The sequence below is a fragment of the Neopelma chrysocephalum genome, unplaced genomic scaffold (genome assembly GCF_003984885.1).
Source record: "Neopelma chrysocephalum unplaced genomic scaffold, ASM398488v2 Primary Assembly neopelma1_84, whole genome shotgun sequence".
NCBI lineage: Eukaryota > Metazoa > Chordata > Aves > Passeriformes > Pipridae > Neopelma > Neopelma chrysocephalum.
Window position 1 is genome coordinate 5,655,500 of NW_020897746.1, and position 21,202 is coordinate 5,676,701.

The following is a 21,202-nucleotide window of genomic DNA, read 5'->3' on the forward strand; positions in this document are numbered from 1 at the left end:
TGTTTCCCAGTCTACTGCCTGTCCCAAGATGCGTTTTTGTGGCTGGAGGGCAGAAGAAGAACTCAGCCCTTGGCTGGAAACTCTGCCACCCCCACACTTGCAGCCTGGAGATGCCTCAGGTTAGCCAGGGATCCTTGCAGAGCTTGTGCTGTCCCCAGAGCATTTTGGTTTACCCCAATATGATTGTTTGTGGTTGGATTTTGTGTGTTCCAGCTGACCCATCACCCTGGAGCAGTTGATTTTGGACTATTGCTTCTACCAGTGCTGCTTGGGCTGTCTGGGAGTTCTCCATACACATATCCTGAGTTTATTTAGCCCCAGAAGTGCCCCTACAGCCCCTGTCCAGGAGAATAGAGCAGTTCAAAGTCTGCCCTGCTTGACCCAGTGCACCCATCCCTGGGAACCTGGGGCCAGGCACCAGGAAGAGTATGTAGGAGGAAACCTGGTGTGCCCCCCAGGAAGAGAGTAGGTGATTAAAAGTGTTTTTTTCCCCCGTGTGAGCTCAGCAGCTTGGGCTCAGACAATGTGTTGGGCTGTACGTGGGACTGACGTCTGTGCGCCGTTTGCGTCTCTTTTCTGACTTAATTTCAGCTGTGGGAGCCACAGAATAATAAGGCTTTTGTTTTATGAAAGGTGAAGTTTCTAGAGAGAGATTTTATCTTTACCAGATCAATGGTAAAAATAGAACCAGGCCTTTCCAGCGCCGGTGGGGCTGGGAGAGACCTCTGGGCTGGTCACGGGAAGAATTGTCCCACCCGGAGATGCTGGATCGGTGCAACCCTCTGGGGGCAGGGGAATTGGGGTTTACCCCCTCTTCTACCCACCCCACGGAAAGGCTGCTGGCAGGCAGGTACACTGGTGTCAGACCAGCCAGAGGCACTGGTCCCTGCTGGTTTGATGATCGGGGTTTGGAGGGGAAGGTGGTTTGAAACGCGTCAGCTTGGCCTGTCAGGTGGAAAATTGCACCACTCCGTTTCAAGTACCACGATTTCCATTTATTGTTTTCCCTCTGGCAGACGAACACACGTCCGTAGGAGAGGGCTTGATGATTACTGCCACCTCTGCAGTGTTTTTTGTTGGAATGATAAACTCTGATGGAACAATAAACCCTTTATTGGAACAGTTAAACCCTCATGTCTCAGGGTGCAGACAGAGCTCAGCTGTGCCATTTTGGCATCACCCTCCTGACCTGGCAGCGTGGGCTTTCTGAGGCTCTTCTTGGGTGCTGGGTACAGCAGAGGGGCCCATTTCAACTTCCTGCAGCCCAGGATTCCTGCTCTGAAAGCCCCCTCAATCATACAGTGGTTCATGGAGGGCTGCAGGCACCCAGGAACCTGTGTCAGGGCCCCAGGGTTGGGTGCTGGGCTGTGCTCACAGCCTCAAAGCACACACAGGCTTGAGGGTGCAGCACCAGCATCCCTTCAGGGCATGGGAGATCAAACTGGCCATGGCATTGCACTGCTTTCTGTGTTGTAGGGTCCCTTCAGGAGTTCAGTGTTACAGTGAAAATCAATAAATAACTGTGCGTACAAAAGTGTTCATATATTTTTAAAAAATCATTATCTATTAAAAAAAAAAGAGAGAGAGAGAAAAAAAAATCTCTTTATCATCCCCCAGACTGTATTGCCCACATCATCTTTATGATTATTGAGCCCTGATTCAGGAAAGCTGAGAAAGAAAGTGTGCTAGAGCAATCCCATATCAGGGCCAGCCCAGGACCACACACACAGCTCTCCTTAAGAAGAGGAGGCTGCAGTGATGCCTCCCTGGAGAGGAAGGAAAACAGCAGGGACTGGTACAGGGAAGGGTCAAGAGGGCCCATATCCACAGGCGATACAGAGAGGAAAAGATTAAAATGGTTCCCAAAGCCTTTGGTGGTCAACAGTTTGTTTTTCACATCTCTGCAGGGGAGTGATTTCCGACTGGCCGTACCAGAAGATGAAGTGTTTTCCCTTTCTGTGCCTTCCAGGCCTGTGTCAGCCTCTCATACCCTCTGGATCTCTGTGCACAGGCAGGATCTAACTGCCTAAGAGTGATGAGCATCCTCTGGAGAGTTCATCAGTGGCATGGAGTGAACAGGCTTTACAAAGGAAGGTGAGTCTCTGCATGAACCAAGGTTAATCACCATGATCCTGCTTTGGACACCTTCCTTTTTTTATCTGTTTTAAGTTTTAAGAACTTCAGACACACACAGGCACATCCACACACAAGTAGCAAAAATAAAATCTGGACTATGTTTGGATGATCTTCACTGACAGTTCATAAATGCCCCAACACTGCTGGAGACCCCTCGGGACATCTGGGCAGTCTCCCGGCCCTGGGGTAGGAAGAAGGTGGGTTGCTTGAGGAGGATCTCGTCTTCCTTGCGAGGGAGTTCTCTAGGACACGATGTAGACCTCCAGCAAACTGGCCACTGCGTGCATTCGGTAGAAGATTCCAAAGGGCAGGCAAATGTCCACGATGGCCGGCCACATGGAATCACCATAGAAGTTCAGTTCTGTGTCATTGTCAAACTGTGGCCGGGCACCAAACGCTGGCATGATCCAGAGCTGTTGGAGGAAACGGGAATAACACCACGGTGAGAAATGTGTGAGGCACAGCAAAGCACCTGCAACCACAGCTACCCAGGGGTGGGAAAGGAGCGACCTTCCGAGCACGGGACCTGGGCCAGGAGCCAATCTCTGCATTAAGATCAAGTACAGTCTAGTGCTGTACCCTAAGACCAGTTTTGATTCATGCTCAGAGACAGGCTTGGATCACGGGCTGAAGCACTCACTGGGTAAGAACTTGAGTGTGTGGTGTGTTAGCATGGACCTGGCCTGTGCCAGCTCTGTGGATGGAACAAATGTGGGAAAGGCTGAGCTGGGAGCAGCTTGGTCTCTTCAGGCCAGGATGTTTGGCTCAGAAGCCCAGCCAGCACGTGTGCCTGCTTGCACAGGGGTTGTCAGCTCATCCTCTGTGAGTTTCTGTGTGAAATCAGCGTGAGGACAGGATGTGACTGACTAGCCGGGGACTTGGTGCCTAGAGACATAATATGCTTGGCTTCTTTGGAGATGCAGCTGTAATCCTGCATTCCTTTCGCAGGAAACTGCAGTCCCCTGACTGCTCCTGAAACACCAGCTGAGGTTGTCAGTGATCAGTTTCTCTTCACAGCAACTGGGACCAGCGGTTGGGCTCCTAAGCCTGAGTTTTGAGAAGAGATGTGCTGCCATTCCTCAGGAAAACCAAGACTTCACCCCAGGTATTTGTCACTTTACATCCTTTCTCTGGGGGTGAAGGGAAGGGCTTAATGTATTTTATTGCTTTCAATAAGCTATTCTACATATCCACTGATACACAAGAAAAATACTGAAACTGATTCTTCTCTTGTACCCACCTCTTGTGTCTGACATTCTGGCAATAAGTGACAGGTCTATTGGTGTAGCCTAAAATGTCTTAACTTCAGGGCAGTTGCTCTTTTTTTTTAGGGGACAAAGGAATGACAACTTATAAATATAACTAAGTGTGCTCTCTGTACAGCAGAGGCACAGAAAGGACTGTTTTTCCATGAGGCACACCCTTTCCTTCACAGACCCTTCTCCCTTGTGCTTGCTCCCCTCTCCCTCCCCGCTACAAACCCTTCTCTCTGCATGTACTCACTATGACATTGCTCAGTAGGAGGAACATGGAGATCTCCCTCAAGAATTTCCTCCTCCAGTTCATCTTCCTGGGGGCGGTGAGGGACCGCACGAGCTCAGAAGGACACACGGCTTCAGTGCCAGAGGCAGCGCCAGGGGCCAAGGTGCTGCCAGTGTCGGGCACTCGGAGGGACACTGCGTTGATGTTGACAAAGGTGAGCCCGTAGAGATCCTTCTGGTGGGAGTCATGCTTGTAGTCTTCCTTGGGGGGCTGCCGGTGAAGGCCTTCGATGATGAAGATGTTCTGGAAGGTGTGCTGGGCGATCATCAGGAGGGCGTAGGTGAGGTTGAGCGCGCTGATAGCATCCCTTGGTGTGCTGGCCACGATGGCCACAATGGAGTAGTAGGAAATGGCGTATTGCCCCAGGGCTGCCCCCATCAGCAGGGCCACGTCCAGGGTCCTAGTGGGGTTCTTGTGCCGGTCCATGTCCCTCTTGTCAAAGCGGTAGATGACAGAGCCACCGATGCAGACAAGGGACATCAGGCTCAGACAAACAATGTTGAAGATGTAATACATGGTGAGTGCTTGGCTCTTCTTGCTGGACTCAGCGTTGGAGTTTACCTGCACCTCATAAAGAATGAGGACTCCCAGACCACTCACCAGAATGATGAGGCCCAACATGATGCCTACAAAGAAGGTCCTTCGGAAGAGCCTGAACTTCAGGCGTTGAATGTGGTGGGAGTGGTGGTCTATGAAGCGTCCAACGTTCTTCCACATGACATAGACCATGGCAGAGGCAAAGAGACTGTACTCAATGTTAAAGGGGTACAGCCAAAAGTAGCCATTCTTGAAGATCTGGCAGATTTGGCTTTTGCAATTGCATTCATCAACTGAGCTACTTCTCATTCCCACTGAAACAAGATAAAAGCAGATAGATGCAGTGGAATTAAAACAAGGAGGCAACACTCATTAGCAGCCCTGAAGAGCTGGATGCTCAGGGTCAGTGAAAAACAAGACCAATGACAAAAGAATATTGTGACCACTTTGAAAACAAGGACACTTCAACCTCAGCTTTCTGGTGCCCATGTTCTTTTTCAAGAAGTTAATTGGCAGGTTAAATCTCCCTTTTTCCCCCCTTCCCTTCTTCATTGCCACCCCATTTGTACAGGGTCTTTCACCTTTCTGACTCCTCTGTGATACAGGTTAAGAAGTGAACATCCAGACCTGGCTTTTAACATACCAGCTCTGCCAAAGGCACCTCCAGTTCTAGACAGACCCTCCAAAAAGGGATAAAACCTGACTTGCTGAACAATTCTACCTCACTGGCTCCCTCCCTGGACCAGGTGACTTCACAAATGGCTGGATTACCTCTCAGGAACCACCTGAAGAGTTCCTCTGTCATGTTCTTCTTCAGCTTTGAGTGTGCTTTGTGAACAGACTCGTCTGTCACTGCTGACATCCACACCGCCAGGTTTGTGGTCAGCGTCAGCATCAAGCCACACCTGTAGAAGGAGGAGAAGGTTCTTGAGATTAAAGTAGTGGCTCTAGGCCATGTTGCTCCCATCCTGACCCTTGCTTTGCTGCCCTCACTCTCCTCTCTTCCTACTTTTTATCCATGTTCGTGAGAATTTGCAAAGCCTGATTCCTGTAGTCGGTTTTAGAAAAGCTTCTCAATAGTGAATTAATAGATCTAGATTGGTCTCCAGTCTTGCAAAAGTGGACTAGATCTTATTTTAGCCTGAGGCTTGCCCACTGAATCATTATCTTTTCCAGGGAAGCAAAAGTCAGCTATGAATAACTTTATTTAATGATAATTATTTATTTAATCTGCTTTGAGTAATGCTTGTATTCTTGAATTGAATCCCAACCCTGATATATCCACAGGTCATTAACCTCAACTGTTTGAGCTGGGATCTAAGGCCAGCTGGAGCCACTGATAAGGTTTACTTTTGGGCAGCATTAAGGGAGATGAGATTATCTCCTTGTTGCATCTTAGCTGTGTGAGAGAGAAAGTTTGTGATGGCTCAGATCTCCTGGGCCAGTGGGGTTCAAAGAGCAGCAGTGCTCACCTGGTAACATTCAGGTGCACGTGGATGCAGTCTTTGGCAGAGACCCACAGGAAGTACGTCTGGCAGGGGCAAGAAAAAGAGTTGTTATTTCCAACAAAACAAGAAAGCAAAGCACAGCATCCTGAGAGAGGAGCCTCTTTTGCTTGTGTCCATCTGGGCCCAGCCTAGGAGCCCATAATCCTGGCAATTTCCTGGATGTTCTTTCTTTGCTCCCACTGCCATTGTTTGCCCATGGCCACTCCCTGTCCTGTCTAAATTGTTCCTGTCTGACCTCTTCCCTCCTTGGCACTGTCCCAGAGCAGGTGGTCCTCTGTGCAGGACCTCAAACTGCAAGGTAACCCCTGCCCTGACTGTCCTTCTCCTCCTCTGTTCTTCATGGAAAAGGAGGCCTGGCTGGATGGGGGCTGCTTAGAGTTTGTGACAAGCCAGAATGTCACAGGATGGGAACAAATTTAAATCAATGCCTTAAAGTGAGTTGCCCCAGGGAGGGAGAAGATGTGGGCTGGATGGGGCTGAGTTAAGCCTCTGCATTTGCTGTAGGGGCAGTTGAACTATGTTCATGAGATCAGAGCTCTTCCACTGGTGCCTGTGTCTCTCTACCCCTCCCTGAGACTGAGCAGAACCATCTCACCTGGACAACCACGAATATTGCCTGCACAATGGGGTAGATGATTTTGATTGCAGACAGGCAGCTGTAGAAGCTTGAATAATATCCTATTTTGAACACATCCATGACAAGGCTGAAAATGGCAAATAGAATCAGGCCTCCTGTTGAGGAACAAAAATATCTGTGGTTGGACAGATATGTGAACACGTGGGCTAATGCAGATAGATGAGAGGAAGAAGAGGAACTGTTGTCATGTTGCTTCTACCACTGTTTCTCCTTTCCCAGCACCCGAATTATCATGGCACCAACAGAATTGTACAATAATTTTGGTTGGAATGGATTTTCATTCAGCCCTGTGCTCTGGGGTTAACAGCTCTGGCAAAAGCTGAGAAGGATCTTAGGCCGGGAAGGATCCTGGTGTAAATTACCAAGAGCCCTTGTGGATACAGGGAGACCTGGCAGTGAATCCAGTGAGGGGAGCAGGAGCTGACCTGAAGCAGGGCATGGTGCCATGCCCCAGAGCAGGAGGAGGCTGTGCCCACATGGTTGCTGCTTCCCTTGTAATAACTGATGCTCCTATGAACTCTCCACCCTGTACCTCCCCTCCAACCCCAGCCCCTGAGAGCTCCTACCTCTCAGCCAGATGGGCCCAGCGTGGGAGTCCTTGCACAGGATGGCACCTGGGCACCGGGAGGTGCCGGCGAGGTAGAAGATGATCCATATGATGACTATCAGCATCATGACAGTCAGCAGGAAGAACACATCGTAGTCGTGCACGGCGATCTTCTCAAAGGCCCCGCTGCTCACCAGCGTGCAGGCCAGCAGGGCCAAGTGCACGGCCAGCAGGATGGAGAACATGCGGCCGCCCTTTTTCCACACTTCCTTGGAGGCAGGAGTGGAGGGGGCCTGGTGGCTGAAAGATGCTATCTGGCTCAAAGCCAGGCTGGCTTTGTCGTCCTTGTGTCCGCAGCCCATGCTGCAGTTGGGGTGCCCGGTCTCGCTGTCCTTCCGCCTGGGCTCTTCGGTCATGGTTCAGCCAATGCTCTGTCTGAGGGTCAATGCTGTTGGGAGGAGAGTCCCATGAATGAGAGGTGCCACTTCATTTGGAACAGTCCAGGGCTGGACTAAAGCAGGACACGTGATGAGGAGGAGAGGACGTATCAGAGGAACGGGGAAAGCTGAGACGGGGACTGCAAGACAAGGGATGAGCTCATTCTCAACCTTTCCTTTCCTGGTTGCCCGAAGGCTGCTGTTGCTTAAGATGCTTTTGCTCGGGGAGATCCCAGGTCAGTTTACCAAAGCGTTTCTAATTGGTCACCTATCACATTTACGTGTTTATTGATGCAAGATACTGGAAAAGCACCAAAAAAGTGCTCACGGGATCAAATATCCCGGGGCAAATGGCCAGTGTGGTTTTGATTTCTAAATGCCAAATACTAGACATTCCAAGAAGTTGTTATACTTCCTGGCTGAAGAACAGGCCAAGAAAAAGGTAAGAAACCCCAGAATCTTTGGACCATTACATCATAATTTTTACCAGTTCCTGCAAGAAGGGTGTGAGCCCTCTCTGCTGTCACACCCTCTAAAGCCCCTAGCCCTTGCCAAGTTTGGAAGTTCATTGATTCTCAATGAAAAGCCTGAAACAAAGCCATTTCACCAACCTGTTTTGCTGCCTGGGATCCAAATCTCTGCTCTTGCCAGGCTGAGAAGTTTCCCTGTAGCTGCAGCTTGGTCAATCGAAGAATTTATACCCGTTGGGATGTCTCTGTGATTTATACCATGTCTGGAGCTGACAGCAGGGCTTCGTGGGCTTCTCAGAGAAACTCATGTGATCCATTTTGTGCAATAGCTGATTTTGGGGAAGCTGGACAAAGACAGGGAGATAAGGGTTATTTACCCAATGAGAGCATGAGTTGACAACACTGCTAAGCATGGCATGGACCGCTCGGTCACAGGGTCATGGTCACCAGAGAGCAAAGCCACCCCATCAAACCCATCTCCCTGCATCCATGAGATCTCTTCCCTTGAGAGAAGATGGTTTAGATGTTGCTGATGATGTGGTGCTTGGTTTTCTGCTTAACTGAGCACAACAAATATTGTGCCTCACCCTGTCTTATTCAAATCAATCTGCTCTAGGCCTGGAGCGTTTTTGAGGAAAAAGGAAGAAATTTGCATTTGCATCTGTTCAGTGCCAAGGGTAATGTAATCCTTTCCCACCCATGATGGCAACAATGAGGAAGGCTGAGCACCAGAGCAGGGCAGGATTTGGGGACCGTAAGTCATGTTCTTCGACTTTGCTGACGCACTGCCTTTGATTTTTCAGGGTGGGACCACCTTTCTCTGGCCCTTTCTCAAGAACTTAACTCCTCTCCTTCCAAGGAGGAAGTCATGTTATAAACTACAGTGCAGATGGGATTCAAGCTTTTGCCAGGTGAGGTGAGAGCTTCTGCTCTCTTTCTCCCCAGCTTATGTTTTGTGGAGGAGATGGGGGGGACCCAGGGCAGTTCTCAGTGGATGGGGATGAGTTTTAATCCCTGAAAATGCCTCTTTTGGAGATGTCCCTACCGCTTTCCCCCTCTAGGGCCCAGCACAGAGGCTGTTTGCTGTGTGTTTTCTCAGTCCTGTTCCTGCCTGCTCACCACCGCGCTCCTTTGAGCACTGCAGGGACAGCACCAAACTGAGCTGCGTGGGATGGTGAAGGAGAGCTCAGGATCAGATCTCCATGAATCCCTCCCGTGCTGCCACCAGCCGGCTGCCACCAGCACTGGGTCTGGCCTGCTGATTCTTAGGGCTTCCTTTCGGGAGGAGCAGTTGAAATTTTCTCAGTCTGTAGCCTCTCCCAGGGGAAGCCCAGGCCTCCCCGAAGTAAAACTGAGTGGATAATGATGTTTTGCAGAAGGCAGAGGTTCAGAGGCCCCTCGGGCTAAATGCACTGGTTTATCCACCCTCTTTTGTCCTTAACAGCCAGTAACAGAGGAAAGAGTGTTTACTGCCTCGGGCAATGCTCCCAGTCCCCCTGCAGCGACCTTAGAACACTCGTTTCACGACAACAGCAGAACAAACTTAATTAATAATAACACAAGAATCATTAAATAACCTCGGTAATGAATTGCAGACGTTACTGTGCTGCTTTTTCACCTGGAAGGATCCTGGCAACAAATACCTCCGTGGCTACTAAATCCATCAGGACTCACCCGGGGAGGCTGAGCTGGCACAAGCAAACCTGCCGAGGTGAGCAAACCCTGCCGGGAGCAGCAGACCCTGCCTGGGGCACTTACAGGTGTCCCCAGGCAGCTACGACAGTCACTCCGTGTCTGTCACCCAAGGGTTAACCACTGCAGCTTGTCTGGGTGCACCTGGCACTGCTTTAGGGCCACCCTCCTGTCCTGGGGCATTTTTTTCCAGCCCTGGAGATCTCCCATTCCCAGAGCCAGGACATGACAGGCAAAACGAACAAGAGAGCGGCAGGAAATTGCTCCCCACAACAGCATGTCCCAGGAGATACAATTCACCTTTGGGTGCAATGTGCTGGGACAACTGTGTGCTTTGGTCAACATCCAGGCTTGACTCTATCTTTCCCGACAGCAGAGGGTGCCCGGGGCCCAGGAATACTGTGCTTGAGGCATTGCCTGGGGTTGTCCAGCTCCCCGAGGGTCTCACCCAGCCAGGAATTCTGTGTCAGCATAAAAGACACCAGAGGCCAGATACTGCACCCCCATGCACTGACAGTGAAGCACCGAATTACAGATGGGAGTGGGCTTGGTGTTGTTTTAGTCTTCAGAGAGGAAAACAGGGTGAGGAAAGGGATTTTCCCAGCCTGAGGAAGGGGATTTTCCCAGCCTATACAAGTTTCTTTGGTTTATCAAGGATTCCTGTTGTGCAGTTTGTTGTGCAATTCCCTGGGAAGCAGAATTCTGTGGGTATAGGCAGGGTAGAAGGGGGACAGGGATAGTGACTGGCTCTGCTGTTATCTTCCTAGTGGCACTAGGGATTTATATATGGATGGATAGATAGATAGATGGATAGATAGATAGATATAGACTCACTCCTCCTCCTGAGGCTGCTGCTGCTCCTCCCTTGAGATGGGGTAGTTATGGAGAGGGGCATGGAGGGGTATCAGGCAGGATACAACCTATGAGCCTTTCTGGCAGCCTGCTCTGCTTTGGGGACGTGCAGACCTGGCGAGTTGTCACTGTGTGACCCCGTGCCCAAGTTCTGGGCTGAGCCCGACGCAGTGATGCTGCTTAACTGGAGCTTTTAATGCGCCGTGGAGCTGGTGTGTGTTACAAAGAGCCGTCGGGGCCGGAGGATGCTTAGGACCCAGGGGAAGCGCTGTAGAGCCTGGCTGGCTGAGCTTGGAACAGCTCCTGCCTCGCCGGCCGGGACTTCTCAGGTGTCCTGGTACTGCGGAGCTGTGCGAGGCGAGCGGGGCCCTCCTGGCAGCTCCCCCTGCCTCACACCCATGCCCGTCCCCTGAACCCCCTGGGCACCCATGTGCTCGCCCGGGGACCGCTCCCCACCATGAATGACCAGTACCACCGGGCCGCCCGGGACGGCTACCTGGACCTGCTGAAGGAAGCCACCAAGAAGGACCTGAACTCGCCGGATGAGGATGGCATGACCCCGACCCTATGGGCTGCCTACCACGGCAACCTGGATGCCCTGCGCCTCATTGTCAGCAGAGGGTGAGTGTGGGCGAGTGCACGGTGCTGGTCTGGGGGGTGGAATAGCCGGGAACCCCATCTTTCCCCCTTCCCTGCTCGCAGGTCAGTGTGCCCCAAAAAATGATGCATTCTATCATAACACCCCTGTTCCTGTCTTCCCCACCATTATTTTTCTCTGCTCGTGGTGCTTCCAGTCTAATCCAGCACTCCTGATAACCGCTCTCTGTTTTCCCAGCTCCTCTGACCCTGCAACCACTCCTGCCCCCAGCCCTGTTTACAGCTCCCCTGGTGAGGATGGGTCCCCCTACAAGTGTTTCATGGTCCTTTACAGGTCCTGTTAACACAAACACATTAGGGCACTGACATGAAAAAAGCCCTTTTAAATGAGGGGGCAGAGAGAATAACTGCTCCTTCTGTCCCAAGAATGCTCACAGAGGGATGTGTGCAGTGCCTGCTGGCAGTGGGTGACCCTTGTCTGTTTTACCCGAAGCAAGGTCTCAGCATGTGACCCCCGGGCAGCCTCTTGTGCACCTGGAGCCCAGGAAATTCAGGAGCAGGTTTTCCAAGAGCAGATTTCTTTAAGCCCAGTCTCCCCCACAGGGGTTGCTCAATGCTGGTGTGTCTCTCTGTACCTCACCCTCGGCTGCTAAATCTTGGGGTTTCTGGCTCTGTAAGAGTGGATGTGGTGGAGAGGAGGGAGTGGGACTGAGGAGACTTGTCAGACTGGTAGGATTTACACCTTGGTGTTAGGGGAACTACTCTTGAGCAGTACATGGCCCTCCTGTTCTTACCAAACCCCAAGGTCACACATGCCAGCGCTTCCTTCCACTCTGGTAGCTTTTCTGAGCACCTTACCTAAAGGCACCCAAGGTTGAGAGACTGGTGGCTGATTTTGATTCATGCATTTCTAATATTGAGGAATATTGAGGGAGGTCAGCAGCAGCCTGGATGTTCGTCGTGCATCCTTGGAAGGGCTTTGCTTCTCCATGTTGGGCCAGGGCTTGGTGGGGCTGTCAGCTCCCACGCAGGGACTTTCTGGTTCCAGTGAGGGCTGTGTTAGCAGCTCTTGTATTTGGTCATCCACATCTCCACTGTGCCTGTTCCTGGGCTCTCAGCATCTCCTGAAACTCTGGTTTTCTTGTGCAAAACCTTCAGCCAGCTCCCCAGCTGCACTCAAAGGCAGAGCTCCTCCACCCATTGCTGTCCTTCAGTTATAAAGCATTTCCTCTCAGATCCTGGGGTCAGAAAGGCTGCGTACAGAGTTGTTTTGAGAAATCCTTCAGCACCTGATGCAATAGGAGTGTGGTCAGGAAAAGATTATTTCAGAGTCCAGAGGGGACAGTGCAAGACCGCTCCGAGTGGAGCATTCCAAGATGGTCCTGGGCTGAGAGTCCCGTGATGCTTCCCTGGGTGGGGGCTCTGTGGCTCACTCTGCACCTCCCAGGAGAGATTGTGCCCAGCAGAAACTTTCCTTGAGATCCTGCTGGGAGGGGAATTGCCATCCAGGGACAGAGAGACAAGGGCAGGAGAGCTCTGGGCATGAGATCTTGAAGTAGAAATGGTTCCAAAGACTCTTTGATGGCCAAAAAGTTGATCTGGAAGGCCCATGCTGTGAATGAACACTCCTCCAGAAAGGCAAAGCCGTTCAGACTGACTTTGTAATCTCTTTATATCACTGTATCTCCTTATATTGCTCACCTACATCACAGGGCACCCTGCAGCACCACTGCCTGCCCTGTCAACCCCCATCCAAGCCAGCAGTTTCTGCCTCCCCACAAAGCCCAAGGGTTGCTTTTTCATGGACGAGCCCCTTTTATAAATCCACATTGGATTAAAAGGTCCTTGTGGGCTCAGTCGTGTCTGAGTGCAGCTTGGCTGCTGTTTAATTAACAGCCTAATATACATTTGTTCCTGACAAGGAAAATAGCCTGGCAAAAGCCCAGTGCCCTTTACATGATGGATAGTGTAGCAAAGTGTGCAGCTGTGGGACTGCAGGATGTGTTTGTATCCGTGCATTCATCTCCATGTGTCAGATCCTTGCCCAGGGCCACACAGAGACCAGAGAAGTGCTCGGCATGGAGGCAGGCATGTGCCTGCTTCCTGGAGCAGGAGAGGTGGGAAAGCCCCAGCCTGGGGACAGGGGTGCCAGAGAGGTGAAATTGCGCAGGACCCAGGAGAGCCTGAGAGCAGAACCCTGTAATTTTCTGCCCTCAGTGCTTGTGCTTAGGAGGATGTGCCATGGTGTTCGAGTCTTGGTCAGAGATGAAATGTAATGCTGTGTTGTACATGTTACTGTCACACCTGCACTATCACAGCTGGGAGGCAAGAGGAAGGATTCCTCAATATCCCAAAATGTCAGGGAATTTCTCTCTGGCCTCTGCAGCGAAAATATTCCTCCTTTGGTACAGAGAGCCCTGCACTGCGAGGCAGGGGAGTGTGGGACCATAGCATGGAGTGGAGGCTTGGGAGCTGGGCTGGCTCCGTGCAGGGTTTGAGGGGGCTGGTGAGCCTCCAGCTGGGTTCCAGGGGGATGTCAAAGTACAGAGAGTGATGGGAGAGTCCCAAGGCATTAAGAAACACCAAAATCTCCTTGCCAGAACTGGGCAATGGTACCTGTGCCCAAACAAGCCGGGAGATTGAGTGCTGGGGCCAGGCTGTTACGAAATGTCCTAGTGAGGGCACCCAGAGAAAGAAGGGCTGTGGGAGGGGGCCAAGATCATGGCTCTGATGGTCACGCCGGGCTGATGGACACTTGGGGTTACCTAGATTCTGTCATCAGTGGAGGAGACTCATCCACATACTGTGTTCAGCAGATTGTGGTGTTGGGCTGAAATGGAGAGGGGCAAAGAAAATATAATAAATCAGTTGACAGGTCCTTGAGTAAAACTTGTTGCCTCAATGCACAGGGAAAGGGTAATGAAGCAGCTTATTGCTCTGTCCATAGCAGCTGGTGATGTGTCCGTGCCTCTGTGCCCCCTTTGCAAGGGGATGGAGGGAGGCTTTGGGACAGAGGGATCAGTAGTGGCTCATCCTTCTTGTCTGCCACACAAAAAGCCTTTTTCTTCCTCCTGGCTGGGCTCCAGCGAGGAAAACAAACTCAATTAACATGATGGCTGGGAAGAAGCAGGCTAGCTGGCATTTAGCACTGCAGCTTTTCAGAGGCAGTAATTCTTCAGCATGGTTCGTTATGACCTGCCGGGGCAGTGGCGGGCACCAGCCCAGCTCCAGTTAGCTGCAGTTCTGGGGGCCTTGAAGGGGAACAACCAGGACTTCTTTGGATTTGACCACAGGAGAGGTGAGGATGTGTCTGCAGGTCCACACTCAGCTTTACCACCCAGCATTCTTTTGCAGAGGTGCTCCTCAGTCTCCCTTCTTACAAAGACGGGGGTCATGGATGCTTTGGATGTCAGTGGCAGAGGGGACGAGTGGCTCAGCTGTGGGCTGGGGGTGACGGTGGCTCCTGACATCAGCCAGGCTGCTCCAGGGCATCACGTCACCCCGGCTGGGGTAGGATTGCAGCGGAGGTTGCAGCAAGGCACGTGAAGGTGATGTGCATCCTCTGCACACCACAGGGCTGGAGCAGCATATCTGTGTTGGTGGGGACCTTCCCGTGGGCAATGACCTGCCAGGAAGGTGAAGGAGCAGGGTGGAGCATTCTTGCAGCTCCATTGCTTCCGGCACCTGAGCTGTCTGCTGGCAGTGAGGGTGAGCCCTGGGCATGGTGCTGAGCCAGCAGACGTGCCCCCGGGCACTGCCACAGCACTAACAATCACCAGTCACAGTTACTGCCAGCCTGGCTGTTTGTTGGGACAAGAGGCAGAGAGCCCTGAGATGACCCTCATCTGTGCTGGATTTTTGGGGATCTGAACTTAGGGAATAGCTGAATTCTTGACCTACCACCACCTGGGCAAAACTTGGGATACAGAACCCAAAGCTCTGCTCTGAGTCCAAAACCTCATCTTTTCTGCTCATTTCTATGCCTTGATTGGGTCATTGCCTTGACTGGCTGGGCTGAAAGTAGTGAAGATTGTTCCTCAAGCCACAAATTATCTTTTTTTCCCCCTCTTCCTCTATCTAAAAACATTTTATGGGAGCCAGAGACACGCTGCTACCAGCTGGCTCCTGGTCCCACGGCCCGATTCCTCACACACACCCATGAGCCAAGGGTGAGCCAGCCCATTGCTATTGGAGGAACTCCACACACGCAGCCAGGGAAGCACATATGTAAGTGCCACTGGATTCCCCGGCTAATTGGGATCCCATGGGAGAAGTGGAGGGGGAAAACCGGCAGGAAGGGAGTGAGCGTGCATGTCATGGTGCAAACACAGTGACTCAGGAGATGCACACGTCCACCTAAGGGGCCCAATTAACAGTGTTTTTAATAATGATTATTACAGTTGACTCAGCACTCGAAAACGCCTTGAAGTCGAGAAGTGCTACACTTTACACCTGTTATTAAAATACGTTCCCACTTAGTGGACCCTGCAGTCAGCATCTCCTCATGTGCAGCGCCCCGGAGGTGAAGTTTTGCTCAGACAGACACCTGCCAGAGGGAGGGCCTCATGTTTATTATCTGAGCTGGATCAAACATCCCTACTTTGCAAGTCACCATTCTTCTTTCCTTCTGATGCATTTTTAGCGCCTGCGGCAGCCATTTATAGGGCAAAGGCCCTGAGATAACTAATTTTTGCTCCAATACTCTTGTTTCTAGACACTGGAAATGTCTAAAGAAAGCTGGTTTTGCTGCTCTTTCCCCTCACTCTCTGATGAAAGTAGACCTTCAAATACGAATCCCCCAAGACCTGCCGGGATTTTCCCTCTGACTCCTGAACTGGACAGACACAAGAATAGGCTCCAAGATGCACTTTACAGTTTCAGCATCCACACACTTGGCTTGAGGAGCAAAACTATTTGCAGTGAGTTCACTGCTCAGTCACTGTCCACATCACGAGTCCAAGTATATGTTGAGACCCTCGTGGTGCCCTGGCTCACCTGCCCACATGCCAGGCCCATTCAGAGCACATATAAACAAACCAACAGCCTTCACATGCTCCAGTCCCACTGCCAGCACCAGCAGTTCCAGTTTCACTGGCTCTTTAAATCCAGCTCCATCAATAATTTACTCCTCTCTTGCAATTCATCAAATATTTATCCTCCCCATGCATTTCCCAGCCTGGACATGTCACTACGAGGGTAGAGGCAAGGGCTGGGGAGTTACCACTCCTTGAAACTCAGCATTGCTGGAGCACTGGCAGCTCCTTCCTCTCCTTTTTTGGCTTCATGGCTCCTCAACCCTGTGATCTCCTGCCCTCCTCCTCATCACCCATCTTTGAAGCCCTTCTCTGCTTCTATGAGAGGTGTCAAAGGCTCTGGCTACAGAAGTCCTGCAGGGTTTGTGGGTCTTTTTGGCCCTTACACAGTTCTGAACCTTTTGAACAACTTGCTGAATTTGCCAGAGGGCTCAAGGTTGTACTTACTAAGTTTCTGTAAATGTTGTGAAAACATGTGGATGGTGGAGTTACTGCTCATGTTCCCCCAGGGAAAGCTGAGTGCACCTTGTAGCAGCTCTCAGGGAATACAGGCAGGAAGCTCATGCTCTGGGTCCAAATAATCTCCAGTTTAACCTCTGGACACTTCTGAACAGCCTGAGGATTGTCAACTCGGTATTACACTGGCTGGGTGGCTCTGCTCTGGCTCTGCTGTTCCCTGGACAGCAGGGTCCCAAGATGGGCAGTGGGGTCCCTGCCTTCATTGTGGGGGTGAATGTGCTGAATAAGGCTGTTCCTGGGGCTTGTGTGTTGGCACTAGTGAAGAAGGTGCAAAGCAGCAGGGGAAATAGGTCCCTCTGCTCCTGCGATCTCCTGTTCTTCTTCTGGAGTAGTTTTCAGATCCTTTGAAGTGAGACAAGCCATAGCACAGAGCACATGGTATTTGGAAGAGGTTTCTGGCCTCTGCTGCTCCCAGCTCTTGTTGACACAGATTCTAAAGCAGCAAGGAGTTAAGTAACACAGGCTGAAGGTCTCAAGTGTGCATTTCAGGAGCTGGACTTGATGATCCTTGTGGGTCACTTCCAACACTAAATATTCTATGATTTGCCTTCTGCACTCCTGGTGTCACCATGGATTGGAGCTGAGGTCTCTGTGGTGGAGAAACAGTGCTCGGTTCCTCTGGAGCTCATCAAAAGGGTGGCACAGAAATGTCAGGGCCCTGCTGCCCACAGGAGTAGCTTTTGAGGGTGGTGGAGCTGCACAGCCTTAATAAAAGGCTTTCCCTTATCCATGTGCAAGGAGGGAGAGTGCCTTGTTGACAGATACTGCTGCTGGCTGCATATCATTAGCACATGCTCAGGAGAAGGCTGGTGCCAGCAGGGGTGTGAACTATCTCTTGTTTCACCCCAACACAAATACAGAGGAATGTCAGGAGGAGAGACTTCCCTTGAATCCCAGGTTTGTGTCCGTCCTGTCACGGCAGGCAGGAGATGTGGGCAAGCGGTTGTGTCCTGTCAGCAGCTTGTTGAGGCAGGGGCTGGCACGGTGTGAGAAGAGATGCTAATGGCAGTAGTCGAGTGCCCAGCTCTTGAGGAGTGCAGAAACCTAATCTCTACTTTCTCTGAAACTGGATTCTCAGGATGTGCTAATACCAATGTGCTCCAAGCCGTGCAACCGAGACCAAGCACAGTGCAGCAAAATCCCCCACAAAACCCCCACGCCAAGGCCAGTGTCAGCAAATTCACTCTTATTCTCTACTGCCAACGGGCCCCTTGAGCCCCAAATTTCCCCAGGAACCAAGGAACAGGAGGGTGGGAAGGTGCAGCAGGTGGTGGGTGTCAGAACCATTGCTGAGGAGTCTCACAGTGGTGCTACTGTGATGGTGGGACCCCAAGGTGTCCCATCCAGGATGTGGGGTACAGAGAGCCATTTTGGGACACCCCTCTGCAGAATGTGAATGAAGGCAAGATCTGAAGATAGAATCTGACTAGAATTTAAAGGGACATTTGAGATTTGATATTTTATAACAAGCTTAAGGCCTGAGCTGGAATCAGCCCCACATTTCAGCTCTGGGCTATTCAGAAGCTGTCTTGCCTCCCTCCAAAAGTTGGCTTAATGCAGGAGCATATTTTTCCTTTGACCTAAATTGAGGTCATGGGAATTGCCACAGATTTGCATGTCAGGCAAAATGATTCCATGTCAGTGGTACACCCCTCCAGAAGACCCCTTTAAAATTAAGCTATGGAGGTCAGAAGAGTGTAGCTTCACATTTCAGGGAGTCAGCACTTCATGGTACTGATTTGCCCCTGCACAGCTGGGAATATCCCAGCAGAGTCTGTCAGCTCTGCCCGAATGCTAACTGGTTGTGTTTCTTGCTGTCTAGGGGTGATCCAGACAAATGTGACATCTGGGGGAACACCCCTCTCCACCTGGCAGCAGCCAACGGCCACCTGAACTGCCTTTCCTTCCTCATCTCCTTTGGGGCCAACATCTGGTGCCTGGACAACGACTACCACACCCCGCTGGACATGGCAGCCATGAAGGGGCACATGGAGTGTGTGCGGTACCTGGACTCTATTGCTGCCAAGCAGAGCAGCCTCAACCCCAAGCTGGTGAGCAAACTGAAGGACAAGGCCTTTCGTGACGCGGAGAGGAGGATTAAGGACTGTGTGAAGCTGCAGAAGAAGCACCACGAAAGGATGGAGAAACGGTACAGAAAGGAGATGTCAGATAACTCAGATACCATGAGCTTTTCCAGCTATTCAAGCAGCACCTTAAGCAAGAAGTTCCAGCACATGTCTATGGTGACCTCCCTGCCATACTCACAAGCCACCATCCATGGCACAGCCAAGGGAAAGACGAAAATACAAAAGAAACTAGAGAAGAAGAAGCAGGTGGATGGGACATTCAAGATCTACGAGGATGGGAGGAAGAGTGTGAGGTCTCTGTCTGGCCTGCAGCTGGGCAACGACGTCATGTTTGTGAAGCAGGGCACGTACGCCAGCCCCAAGGAGTGGACTCGCCGTAACATCAGAGACATGTTCCTCACGGATGAAGACACTGTCTCCCGTGCCATAAGTGACCCAGGCTTGCACATGGACTCGGCCCACTCTGAAGTCAGCACCGACTCTGGCCACGAGTCCCTGTTCAACCGCCCCGGGCTGGGCACCATGGTGTTCCGGCGCAACTACGTCAGCAGTGGGCTTTTCGGGATCGGCCGGGAGGATGGGGGCACGCTGGGAGACGACAACACAGACGGGATGGGTGTCAAACTGCGGAGCCGCCTGCAGCGCTCGCCAAGTCTCAACGACAGCATTGGCAGTGCCAACAGCCTGCAGGAGAGGAACGCGGAGGAGCTGCCCTGGGACGAGGTGGAGCTGGGCTTGGACGACGATGACGAACCAGACACCAGCCCCTTGGAGACTTTTCTGGCTTCCCTGCACATGTTTGAGTTCATCTCCATCCTGAAGAAGGAAAAGATTGACTTGGAGGCCCTCATGCTATGTTCAGACAATGACCTGAAGAGCATCAATATCCCACTGGGCCCCAGGAAAAAGATTGTGGATGCCATCCAGAGGAGACGACAAACTCTGGAGAACCCAGATGTCATTGTAGACACTGAACTGTAAGTAGGAGATGGGGCCTCTGAGCGGTTAAACCCTTCAGCAGGTGGAGATGTGGATAACGTAAGGTCTTGTTTTCAACCCGCTTGGAAGAGTAGGAGTTCAGGTAACCTCAGCACTTCTGTGTGTGGGCAAATTCCTGCTCGTGTGGAAAGGATGAGAGTTTGGAGAGGTGGCAATAGCGTTAGCTCATTACTCAACAGCCCTAATGTGACTGGGCAGGACGTGAAGCCCTTGTTTCATTTCATAACCAGTATGAATGCTGACTGCTCTGTGGTCTGATGCTTCTCTGTCCCTGTAGCTGAGATTTTCAACCACACTCAGGCTTGTCCTGACTCTTCACCTTTTGAAGACATTAGGAAATCAACCACGGTTCCCGGTGGGAGCAGGCTGACGGCCGTGCCCGGTGGCATTGGGAATCCTTCCCCAAATGCTTGAGATCTTACTCAGACCTCTGGAGACTGCGTATCTGGGTTGGAGTTGTTGCTCTTTTATGGTGTTTCCAGGGTTTGGTTGGGTTGGGCTGAAGGACCGTGTGCCTGAACAGAAGTGAAGGAAGGCATTGGTGTGGGTGTCCCCATGTCCACTGACACAGTAATTCACTGTGTTGTTTGGGCTGCCCAGCCTTCAGATATCTGCATGCTGCTTTTACAGGCTTTCAGTACAGCTCGGTCTTGGATCCTCTGGGTGCTTATAGATTTTTCTCTTTCCCTTTGCAGATAGCATCAGCATCTATTTTTTTTTTTTTAAATGCTCGAGAAACAAACCCAGTTCTAAGTTGCCAGAAAACACAAGCCAGAGACTCCCTTCCTGGGGCAGCTGAAAGCTACAGCCATCCCCACCAGTCCTGCTGGACTGCTCCCTTGCTCTGCTCCCTGTCTGTGCGATGCTCCCAGGCGGTACCTGGTACGGAGGAACGACTGCTGAGATTGGACCAGGCAGCACCAACCTGCCAACCTTGAAGGGACCATGGTCTCCCCCTCACTGGAGGAAGAAGTGACCTGCACAGCTGGCTGGGACACTGCTCTCACAGGCTGTGAGACCACACGAAGCCATGAATGGAAGGAGATAACGTGATATTTTCAAAGCAACCCAGAATAAATAATTACAATCTATTCTTTCTTGAGCACGTGGTTGTTTTGGGGTTTGGGCTTGAAGAACAGAGAGATGGAGAGTTCTGCTCTCTCTCCTGGTTCTCATTTGGTGAGAGGCATCACCTTGTTTGGTGCTGTGTTTTTGTAAGGGAGTTCTCATTACTGTGGTGTGGGGCTGTTCAGCTTGAGACATACCAAGCCTGACTTCAGCCAGCAGGTGCTCAGCACCTTTGTGAGTCTGGTCTGTGCTGTCTTGAGGGCAACAATCTGAAATGAAATGGTGGTTTGAACATGTTGATAGTTGCTGTCTAGTGGTCAAATGTCTGTTTCACAGATGCAACGTTTCTGTCCCATCTTTCCAGGGCACTGAGCTGTGTCAGCAGTTTGTGTGTGAAAGACCTTGACTTTTGCCTCAAGGTTCTTCCCAGGACCAAGCATAACACCGGGCTGCAGCCCAGAGCCTCCTCCAAGCATCCTTGATGCATTAGTGCTCAAAGCACCGCTCTGAACCACAGCATTAGGTGTTCCCACACACCCAT

At 51.4% G+C, this 21,202-nt stretch overlaps 2 protein-coding genes across 3 annotated transcripts; one reads left to right on the forward strand and one right to left on the reverse strand.

The window, feature by feature from the left end:
* Positions 1-2,108: 2,108 nt before the first annotated feature.
* On the reverse strand, positions 2,109-8,058 carry OTOP2 (otopetrin 2). Its single transcript, XM_027691721.1, has 7 exons — positions 7,956-8,058; positions 6,927-7,355; positions 6,319-6,455; positions 5,688-5,746; positions 4,987-5,120; positions 3,640-4,529; positions 2,109-2,549 (listed from the first exon to the last, which is right to left on the reverse strand). Exons 2-7 carry the CDS (start codon positions 7,321-7,323, stop codon positions 2,379-2,381), a joined length of 1,788 nt encoding a protein of 595 aa, XP_027547522.1. The 5' UTR covers positions 7,324-7,355; positions 7,956-8,058; the 3' UTR covers positions 2,109-2,378.
* A 2,661-nt stretch (positions 8,059-10,719) lies between these two features.
* Positions 10,720-20,622, forward strand: USH1G (USH1 protein network component sans). Of its 2 annotated transcripts, XM_027691684.1 has the most exons (3): positions 10,720-10,979; positions 18,330-19,571; positions 20,289-20,622. In XM_027691684.1, exons 1-3 carry the CDS (start codon positions 10,816-10,818, stop codon positions 20,290-20,292), a joined length of 1,410 nt encoding a protein of 469 aa, XP_027547485.1. In that variant the 5' UTR covers positions 10,720-10,815; the 3' UTR covers positions 20,293-20,622. The 2 variants fall into 2 exon arrangements, with proteins under 2 accessions (XP_027547485.1, XP_027547484.1); XM_027691683.1 differs by lacking the exon at positions 20,289-20,622 and having other exon boundaries at positions 18,330-19,722.
* The last annotated feature ends 580 nt before the right edge of the window (positions 20,623-21,202 follow it).